The following is a 10,772-nucleotide window of genomic DNA, read 5'->3' on the forward strand; positions in this document are numbered from 1 at the left end:
TATATAATATATAATATATAATATATAATATATAATATATAATATTATATATATGTGTGTGCATATATATAATATATTACATATATTATATATATGTAATATATATACATTTAGATACCTCTATAGATGGAGATAAACATAAAAATAACCCAGTGCCACCCCTGAGATCCTTCCTAAAACCCAAAGGGCAGTTGAAGGGCTTCAACTTTCCTTCAGAAGAAGAGCCCATCAGCAAACCCTCGCTCTGGGGTACCCTGGTTTGTACCTGGCTCCTGCCCGTGCTCCTGGGGGTGCTGGCTGTGCCTGGGACCCCGTGCCAGTGGCTGTAATATTTTACTGTCAGGCACATGGTGGGGCTCGGTGGGTACAGTGCACTGTTAGGAGCTTTTCCCTCTTTTATGGGGGTAATTAGAACTTTATGACAGCAGCGAAATGGGAGGGTCTAGTCCCCATAAACGGGTTTATAATGGATATAAACTATGCACCTCTGTAACTGAGCAAGATTAACACTTTAGGGACAATTTGAGTGGCAGCCCAAGAATCAGATGTGCCTCAGTGCTGCCTGGATCTGAATTTTGGGAGGGTGAAGTCCCATCAGTGACCTGGCTGTCCATAGTGTCAGTGGGTGAAGCATCACTGAGTCCAGCATGTCCCCAAAAATTACACTTTGCTTTTCTCACCCCATTTTCACACCCTGGTCCGTGCTGGTGGCTGCATCCTGGAGGGTCAGGCAGAGCCAGAGCTGCATCCCCTCCACCACCAGATCACCGGTGAATTTTTGGGGTCTTTTTTGGGGTGTGGTATTGCTGTGATGTGCAGGACATTGGTGAAGGTCTGGGCAGGAGGGCAGCCTAGAGCAGACACTGGAGGTCAGGATGTGCTGTGGCACGGTGGCAGCAGGGCTCCTGCTGCATGGCAGTGACAGTTAGAAGTACAACGAGGGGTTTTAAAATACAATTTATTAATATCAAACATCACTTAAAGCAAAGCAGAACCACACTGCTTCACTGCTGGTGCCTGCCAAAGGCACGGGCCTGGTGAGCTCTGAGGAAATGGCACAAGGCTGTGATCAAAGTGATAAAGAGACTGATCCTTGCCCTAAACTCCCTCCACCACCCCCTTGCCCCCAAAAGCTGAGTCAGCAGGATGAGTGTGGCACCCCAGAGAAGCTGGGAGGGGCTGGGGCTGTGTGTGGGTGCACAGGACCCCCACCCTGGGGCTGTCACTCTGCTGTCCCCCTCCATCGGCCGGAACAGGGTTAAGGCTACGGGAGCTGGACCCTGCGGCTCGTCTGGGGCAGGGGAAGGCAGTAAAACATTTCACAGCCTGTGCAGCTCAGGGGCCACACAATGGCCCGTCCCATAAACAGACTTTTATATTATGGCTGTAGCTCCAGTTAAAAAAAAAAAAAAAAGCCTTGAGGAGGGGAGGCTCCACGGCCAGACCCATTCCCGGTGATCCCATGCAGGCTCCTCTCCTGAGCAGCCACGGGAAGAGACCGAGGGGGAATAAATCCCTTTGCACAAGGGCTGCTTCCAGCTGTGGAGGCACAGGAGAGCAGCAGGAGAACCGTTGTGCTGGGCTCTGATGGCTGTCTGAGCCCAGCTCGTAAAGCCTGGATGCCAAAGCCCCGGCAGGAATCCTCCAGTCCTGGTGCTCACAGCTGGAGCTGTGCCCCTGCATTCATTCACCCGGCTCTGGGGAGCTCCCAGGGGCTGTGCTGCCAGGGGAGGGCTGGATCCCAGGGCTCAGTGATTGAGGGAGGCCTGGGGAGCTCAGAGAAAGGCACCCCCATCACCAGGGAGCTCCGAGTGTCCCAGCAGTGACAACAGCAGCAATGCCTTGTAGTGGCTTCCTGATATTAATGAGCCCAAATCCAAGCCAGCCCTGGGGACATGTAAATAATAACACCCCTCCCATTGTGGGGACGGGGAAAACCCAGTGAGGATGGATGCTTCCTACAGGGAGCCCTGAAGGCTTCTGCCTGCCCAGCAAGTGGCTTCTGAGCAGGGTCCTTGGTGGGGCAGCAGTGGCACTGCTGTCACCAGCCCCAGAGCCCAACCTGGCTCTCCAGGGGACAGATAATCTTCATCAAGACTCTTCATCAAGACACAGAGTCTTCAGTGGTTTTATCTAGAGACCCAAAATCTCAGTCCCCAGCCTATCTGGGAATCTGGGCGCTGGTTATTGTTCCTCAAACAATCAAAGCCTGAGCTTCAGAATCAGCTTTTAACCTCTTGAGTGTTTTCAAGCCAACTTCACAGCTTTGGGTGGCTTGGCTCATGAGTTCCCACCCCCTCAGCTCGATAGGGCACGATTTTGCATTTAAAATGGACTTTTTTGTTGTTGTTCTTACTGAGCCCAGAAGAGCCTGAAGACAGCAGAAACTCTGATTTCCTTTGCCAGAGGAGCCGTCTCTCTCTGGTCTATCTCTCAGATCACACCCAGAAGAAAGGGCTTTGTTTTATCTCCCCTGCCATTGTTTCAGCAGCCGGGATCCCGGCCCAGAGTGAAGCACCCTCTGCAGGGCCAGGAATGTGTGTGACAGTGCCCGGGTTGGGTAATGTTTACCCTGTTCACGGCAGGGACGTCCACTCGGGCAAATATCCACCTGCCAGAGGACATTCTTTTATTATCAGGGATAAAGGGGTTTGCTGGGAAATCATCAGGAACCAGACATGGTGAGGAGATTCCTATCTGTGGGTCGTGTTTAACCAGCTGATGGGGAAAATTCGGAGGCGATTACGGAGCGGCTGTGTTGTGGTTTTGGTGGAGGGTGTGGGTGGCTCTGTGCTTGGGCAGCTGGTTTGGGAGCTGGGGGAAAGCTCCCAGACTCCAGTTCTGATTTCTTTGCTTTTCCTTGGTTAAGAGATTAATTTTAGAGTCGCCCTTAGAGCATCCTTCACTGAGCCAGCCACAGGCTGAACCTGCCCTGTGATGGTCACTCTGAGGAGCTGTCCCCAGTGTCCTTGTGCAGTGGCCAGGGGTGGATGGTACTCATGGTGGCTGTCAGGTGGGCTTTGCCACCATGGGATTTTTCCCCAGGAGAGCCATGGTTTGTCTGTCCATGGGATTTTTCCCCAGGAGAGCCATGGTTTGTCTGTCCATGGGATTTTTCCCCAGGAGAGCCATGGTTTGTCTGTCCATCATGCTTCAGTCCCAGAGCAGTTCAGTAAATCTGGCTGGAGCACAGGGCTGGACTCCTCCTAATAAATGGCTTTTCACCATAGCTGTCAAGGCAGCCCTGTAAAAGACACTTTTGTTTGCCGTGGGTTTTCCTCAGTTAATTATTTGTGATCTGTAGATGCCTTTCCATGACACATGGCTGATCATATGGTTATCAGTGCGGGGTGCTTGAGCCAAATTAAATATATTTATATAGAAGACCTGTGCTGGGGCCAGATTTCCCTCAGGGCAGTGGAGGGCTGGGGTCTGCTCTGGGGGTTGGAGTGTGTCTGGTCCCTGTGCCTTGCTGCAGTGCCCTGTTAATCATACACTTGTGGAGAGGGCGTTGAGAGGGAATGGGATGCAGGAGAGCCTGAGACAACGGTGGGAGCCGTGGATGTGGGAGCTGGGGATGGCTGGGGCTGCAGGGGGAGCCTCAGAGGGGTCCCCTGGGGGGGTGCAGGGTCCCTCCCCACGCTGCAGGGTGCCCAGGCCAGTGTCCAGGAGCCACAGCAAATAGAAACACGAGGGGTGCAGGGGGGTGTGGGGCTCCCTTTCCCCCCTTGGTGGGATTGCATCTCCAGCCATAAAACTCCTCCCTGTAACTCCGGGAGATGGGGCCAGGGACAAGCTGGGAAGCGATGCTGGAGGAAGGGACACCCTTTCTCTGTTTGTCACTCACGGGTGTCACTTAGCAGCTGGCACACATCTGCATCCTCGTGCCACACACCGTGGCAGGGCTGGGGGCTCTGAGGGTCTCGGCACCACCCTGGTGTCACCGCAGGACACGAAACAACACGACGCGGACACGCTGCTGCTTTCAAGGTAGAAAAAGGGAAGTTTATTTTCTGACTCTAACATTTATAGATTTCTAAAGGTGGCAGTGGATTGGAGGGTGAAAGTGCTACTTCTCCAATGACACTGGATAAACCAACAGTCCACCAAATTTCTCCTCCTCTATGAAAAAAACAATACAAAACACTAAGTTGTTTACAAGAAGCGCGTAGAAGAGTTCGCTACAAAAAGCGCGCAAAAGAGTTCGCTACAAAAAGCGCGCAGAAGAGTTCGCTACAAAAAGCGCGCAGAAGAGTTCGCTACAAAAAGCGCGCAAAAGAGCTCGCCACAAAAACGCAGACATCAGAAGGCTTAGGAAATCTTAAAAACCCAAAGCAGCAGCGTGGCACAGCCGCGCCGTGGCCGGGGTGATGCCAAGGCCGCGCTGTTTTGCAGGGGTGCGGTACAGCCAGGCGGCGAGCGGCGACGCGGCGTCCTCGGGGGCCATCAGCCACCACGGCGGCGCTGCCATGGTCACCACCAGCCAGGCTGTCCTGCAGCAGGTCTCCCCGGCCGGCCTGGACCCCAGCCACGGTTTGCTCTCTCCCGAAGGTAAAATGGTGAGTACACCTGGCCCATTGTGGCGGCGGCGCTGATAAGATAAGAGGGCCCAGCGGGCAGAGCAAACACGCTTTCCCCCGGGTTTCACACGCGGCCCGGCTGAACAATGGGGCATTGTGGGGGACCGGGGTGCCGCTGTCCCCTCCGCCCGCCTGCGAGGCGGCGCTCCCGCTGGGACACCGAGGGTGCTGGAGGTGGATCTGCCATTGATCACGGGCTGAAGGCTCTGGGTGGATCTCTGTTTGCTTTCCCCTGCCCGTGACATGGGATCGATAAAATGCTCATTCATTACTTTTTCCCTGAGCCCTCCCAAGTTTGGGAAAGGCAGAGGACAATCCCCTTGTCCCAGGGGATTGAAGCTGCTCGTGCTGGCTCTGGCCCCACAGTTCCTAGCTCTCCCCATCCCCTCTGCCATGTTCTTGGGGCTTTTCTGGGCAGAGCTGTCAGTGTCAGCATGGCAGGAGTGGGGATGGGACATCAGCATCCCTGTGGTGCTGGACATGTCCCCATGCTGGTGCTGCAGGGCCCGGGCACTCGGGGTGCCCCTTCCTGGTGCAAAGCCCCTGGAGGGGTGGGTGAAGGAGCAGGGCAAGGAGGGGGTACAGGGGTTCAGGCCAGGATGGGATGGGATGTGAGAGCAGAGCACAGCCCAGTCCTGGGGCAGGCTGGCAGAGGTTTGCCTGCAGCTGCTGCTTTTCCGGGAGTTTTTTTCCTGCTGAAATCGAAAGTCAAACATGGCACTGGGTGACGGGGCCAAGCCGGTTCTTCCCCGGTTTTCACTTCCATTTTCAGAGGGCTGTCCCTCCTGGGCCATCCTGTCGGTCTCCTGGCTAAGCTGGGTGGCCATGGAGGGGCTCACTGTCCCCTCCCTCAGCTATGGCACCATTTCATTGTCCCTTTCCTTCTGGCTGGCGAGGGTCTCCATGCAGCCCCTCGGGCTCTGGCACTCACCCTGCAAAGCCAAACGTCCCCTGCCAAGCTGGGGGGGACATTGCAGAGAGACACCCCAGCCCTCTGCCTCTGCCCCAGCACGCCCAGCTCACCTCAGGGTGTGTTGAGCCTCATAACCCTCAGCCTGGAAGCCATAAAATGAGTCAGGGATAAAGGCGGCGGCAGCAGCGGCACTGCGTGCCCGGGGTGGGGGTCCCCAAGGACCAGGCAATGCCAGCACCCCCTGCCAGCTCCTAGCACCGGGGCAGAGCCCCCCACATGGGGCTGGGCAGCGTAGGAGGAGGGAAGGGAGCAGATTAAACTGGGAAAAGGTACAGTGCAGCAGAAGAGCCCTGCTGAGCTCTCCCCAAGGCACAGGCAGTGCCCAGCGCCGTGGGGACCCTGCGGGACCGCGGCTCTGCCAGCTTATCTCTGATCTCCAGGCAGGGCTAGCTGGTGCTTGCAAGTGATTTAATAGAAATATGCTGTAGGCTGTGGTTTCTAGTAAGTAAACATGTGCCTTTAATGCCCCACATGAAACAAGGAGCTGCCAAGGAAGTTGCTGCATCTTTCAGGAAGGAGCGTTACTGAGGCTCCAGAAATCTCTGGTGGCTCACTCTTTCATGTTCCGGTGTTTGCCTCAGCTGTGTTAGTGCCAGAGGGTCTACCCTGAGGGTCCAGTGCCTGAGGGTCTTTTCCAGTCATGCACAATCCAGGTGCAGTGCTCTGGGGCTAAACACCCCGTGAGAGGAGCCAGGGCTGCAGGCAAGCGGCGTGTGCTTGCCGGGAGCTGTTTGACTTGTGCAGCCGAGTGTGGTGTAACCCGGCCTTGAAGGGACTTTGAAAGTGGAAAATACCGGATCAGGAAATGTGAGTCACTCCCGGGCTTTGGAATTTATTGATGGATTTGTTTCAATTGCTATCTCCAGCTCACATGTGCAAAATAAACAAGGTGCTCGGAACTGGTGTCCAGAAATGTCACCTGAAGGGCTGCAGGGATGGCTCTGAGCTGGGATTGAGGTCACTCCGTGCAAGAGGGCTAACAACAGGAATTAGGGGAAGGTGCAGCAATTAAAGAAATAAGGCACTTACATGTCCTGGGGAGCAGCTCCAGTCCTCGCAGCACATGCCAAGTGCCTTTGTCTGATCCCTAAACTTTGGCCCGAAACCCTGGCTCTGGCTCTGGCTGTGCACACCCGCCCCGTCTCACCAGTATCCTGCCAGATTGGTGACTAAGATCATCACCACGAGGCCCTTCTAACCTGCCTTCTGTAATTTTTCTTAATTTTCCTGAGTTTCTCAGTCCCACTTTCCCCTACAAGCAGCATGGTTAGAAGTTAATGAGTGTTGGGAGCCCTCAGCTGTCCCTGCGGGCTGGAGCTTGGACTCGGGGTACAGAGCAGCAAAGGCTTGGGATGTGCCGTGTTCCGGTGCCATGCTCCAGTGGAGCTGGAAGCCAGTGCCAGCACAGCCTTTCCCAATCTGTTTTGCTGTACATTAACACGAAGTTGAGGTGCTGCACTCAGGGTCTGCAGCTCTGTAGGGGCAGCCTGCTCCCCCTCTGAGGAGGGGGCTCTGCTGATGCCCCCATGCAGTGGAGGAGGGGGCTGGGGGCTCTCTGTGCCTGTGCTCTGACTGTGCCTGTCCTGCCTGGCAGATCTCCGTGTCGGGGGGCGGGCTGCCCCCGGTGAGCACCCTGACCAACATCCACAGCCTGTCCCACCACAACCCGCAGCAGTCCCAGAACCTCATCATGACGCCGCTCTCGGGAGTCATGGCCATCGCCCAGAGTAAGCGCACCCCGAGTTCACCTCTGTGCCCTGCCCCTGACAGGGGTGACACTGCCTGCTCCTGCTGACACCCTGCTCTGCTCTGTCCCCTCTCCCAGGTCTGAACACCTCGCAGGCTCAGAGTGTCCCCGTCATCAACAGCGTGGCTGGCAGCCTGGCAGCCCTGCAGCCGGTGCAGTTCTCCCAGCAGCTGCACAGCCCGCACCAGCAGCCGCTGATGCAGCAGTCCCCGGGCCACATGACACAGCAGCCCTTCATGGCCACCGTGACCCAGCTGCAGAACTCACACAGTAAGGCCTGGGGGAGCTGCAAAGGGCCCCTGCATGAATTCAGATGGGAAATCAGCTTGTGCTCTCCTCCTGCTCTGCCCTTGGCTGCTGCCCCTCTCTCGTGGTTCCAGCCCATGGCAGGCTCAGTGGTGCAGGCTGGTCACATCCTGCCTCATCTCTTCCTCCCTCTGGTCCAGCCACAGCCCCTCAGCCCCACGGGTTTCTGGGGGTGAGCTGCTGCCTGAGGATGCAGTGGCTTGGAGGGAAGTGGTGGGTTCTTCCCTTGGTCTGTTTTACCCCATCTCCATCTCCCTGCTGCCCGTTCCCATCCCTGGACCTGCCCTGGCGGGGGCTGGGGTGGCTTTTCCCTGACCTGTGCCCCTCCTGTCCGCAGTGTACACACACAAGCAGGAGCCTCCCCAGTATTCCCACACCTCCCGCTTCCCCTCGGCCATGGTGGTGACGGACACCAGCAGCATCAGCACACTCACCAACATGTCTTCCAGTAAGCAGGTAATGGCCCACAGGGCTGGCTGAGGGGCCACGGGCTGGGGCTGTGAAGGTGGAGTGGAGCTTTTCCCACCCTGGATGTGGGGCTGGAGGTGGGAGCAACAGAGACTCTGTCCTGCTGCCTGTGCTCCACTCCTGTGGGGAGCTGAGGATGAGATGAACCCCATTGCAGCCCTTTGGCTCCAAAACACCTACCTGCAGGGGGTGTCATGGGGATTTGGGTGATTTTGGCTAGCACTTGGTGGTACCAGCCAGGCCCTGCTCATCCCTGGGCCAGCCCCATGAGAGTGGGAGCATCCTGCTGGGGCTGAGGAGGTAGAACCAAGCAGGCTCTGCTGCCTGTGTCCAGGGGGATCAACCCTGACTGGAGTCAAGTGGAGTCCAAGGCTCCCCAGCTTCCCCCAGCCCATAAACCTTTATCATCTGCCCACTGCAGGTGTAAGGCCAGACTTATCCTGGTTCAAATCAGGTGTGTGAGGTTTTCCTTAGACAATAGTCCCTTTCTGAGAGCCAGCTCTGGGGACTGTGGGAAATATGTGGCCCTTATTGATCGCTAGATAAATAAGAGAGAGCCTTGAACTTGCATTCAGATAAACTTTCTTCCCAAGGTTTGACAGGGGACAGGGAAAAAATGTCTGCAATGACCACAGAGTAAATACAGCGTGGCATTGCTGCGAGACCCCCCCAGCATCGCTGTGGGACCCTTGGCGAGGGCGAAGGAAAGGGCTGGGGCTGCAAAGGGGAGACATTTGGGGTGCTTGGGAAGGGGTCACGAAGGCCACCCCCCCCGGGGATCCCACTCTGGGCAGGTCTCAGGGTGACCACTCAGGCACGGCCGCCCCTCCGAGCTCCATTTCCTCCGTGCAGCTTTATCGGCCCATCTGCTGCGCGCTCAGCCCGAACTGCCCCTGATTAATCCAGCTCTCCTGCCTTTGATGCCGGCCTGGCCGCGGCAGCCCCGGGACACAGGAAATGTCCCTGGCAGGGAGATAGAGCCCGGCCATCCCCGCTGCCTGCGGGCCCTGCGATCACCCTACCCTGACCAGCCGGGCTGGGGCTCACACGGGCTTTCTGCCTCCATCGTGTTTTTGCACTTCCATTAAAGCAGGAGGAGGTGTCAGGGCTCAGGAGGGGGGATGTGGGGCCAGGACCCTTCACCTGCTGTGGTGAAGGGGCACCCACCCCCCCTTTACCCCCAGTACATGATAAACATCCTGCAAGCACCCGGGCAGGATGTGACCTGTCTCCAGCAGCGAACCCTCCCAGCCCCCAGGGTGTTTTTTCCTACCAAGCATTCTGTGCCCAAGCTACAGTTGGAAAAATCTATCTTTGGACATGCATTTCTTTCTTGGTGGTCAGCAGTTTCATTAGCCAGAGGTGAATGAAGTGTGACACACAGCATAGGGGCCCCATAAATGCTGCTCATCACACAAAGTGCTCAAATACCTGAATATTTTGGTTTCTATCATTGACCGGGACTATCAGGGGCTGTGCCCTCCACACTTCGTCTTGGCATGAGGCAGGCAGCCCCCACCAGACCCCAAAGCTGTTCCGTGGTGGAGGTGGCTGCTCCCGGCCATGCTGGGGGACAGAGCTGCAGGGAGGTCCCTGGTCACCCCCAGCTCTCCCCTGGCTTGCTGTGGGTCTCTTATCAGATGTTGTTATTAGATCTGGAAGGGGCAAATACCTCCCTGTTCCTTTGACAACGCTTGAGGCCGAGCCACCACGTTTATTACGTTGGCAAACACCTGATAGCCACGGCCAGTCCCTAATGACATGTCACGGGAGGCTCCTGGCGTCTCCTTATCTCCGCCTGATGATGTTTGCTGTGCCCACAAGGTCACCCCACCCCTGCCCCCCGCCCACCGCCGACTGGGGGGACCCCAGGGATGGAGAGGGATGGGGAAGGGGCCTCTGCAGTGGGATGGATGTGGCACGGGGGGTGCTTGGCTCTGTCCCTGGAGGTGAGAGCGCTGCTGGGGACAGCGATGAGCCCCCGGCGCCGCTCCCACCCCGGCCGAGCTCAGCCTCACGCCTGGCTGCTCCCGGGCTGCCTGGCACAGCCCGGGCACAAACAGGACCTTTTCAAAGTATTATTATTTTTGGGAGGGGGTGGCAATAGCTGGCTAAGAAAGTATTTTCCCACTGCCTCCCCCACAGGGGTGCCAGGGAGGGCTCGGGGCTGTGCAGGGCAGCACCGAGGCGGTCACGGAGCAGCGCAGGAGGTGATGCCACCAAATGCTTTGTGGCGCTGCCTCCTCCTCCTCCTCCTCCCCGCCTCGTTCCCCGGCGCCGCTCACTGCGCTGCTCTCTCTCCCTCCCCAGTGTCCCCTGCAAGCCTGGTGATGCTCCACACCTCGCTGCTTTTGCACATAGCAACGGGATCTTATTTTCCACGCCATCCCGCCGGCGAGCTGCGCTCACAGCCCGGGAGTCGCCCGCCGGAGCACAGCCCAGCAGCGAGGAGCCCGGCACGGAGCCGGGGCTCGGGGCTCCCCGCGCCCTCCCGGGGACCTGCCCGGAGCCGCGGCGCCCAGCCGGGACCTGCCTCTCCATCCCTCCACGCAGGGTTTCCAAGATGTGTCCTGGGGATTGTTTTGCTGAAGTGTTTGCCTTCCGAGAGGCTCTCCCGAGGAGCAAGGCACGGGCTGTGCTGGGAACTGGCAGAAGGGGAAGATGGATCATGTTTAAGTTGTACTCCTCCACTCGGACT

The 10,772-nt window shown here is 57.2% G+C and overlaps 1 protein-coding gene across 2 annotated transcripts in view; it reads left to right on the forward strand.

The window, feature by feature from the left end:
• Positions 1-10,405, forward strand: part of HNF1B (HNF1 homeobox B) — a 20,631-nt gene extending 10,226 nt beyond the window's left edge. For both annotated transcript variants that reach the window (XM_041425287.1, XM_041425288.1), the window contains exons 5-9: positions 4,396-4,559; positions 7,148-7,280; positions 7,379-7,570; positions 7,944-8,062; positions 10,385-10,405. In XM_041425287.1, the coding sequence (XP_041281221.1) occupies positions 4,396-4,559; positions 7,148-7,280; positions 7,379-7,570; positions 7,944-8,062; positions 10,385-10,405 (629 nt within the window). The remainder of the gene's footprint in view (positions 1-4,395; positions 4,560-7,147; positions 7,281-7,378; positions 7,571-7,943; positions 8,063-10,384) is intronic.
• Positions 10,406-10,772: the final 367 nt, after the last annotated feature.

The sequence above is a fragment of the Onychostruthus taczanowskii genome, unplaced genomic scaffold (genome assembly GCF_017590055.1).
Source record: "Onychostruthus taczanowskii isolate IOZ18803 unplaced genomic scaffold, ASM1759005v1 scaffold89, whole genome shotgun sequence".
Classification (NCBI taxonomy): domain Eukaryota; kingdom Metazoa; phylum Chordata; class Aves; order Passeriformes; family Passeridae; genus Onychostruthus; species Onychostruthus taczanowskii.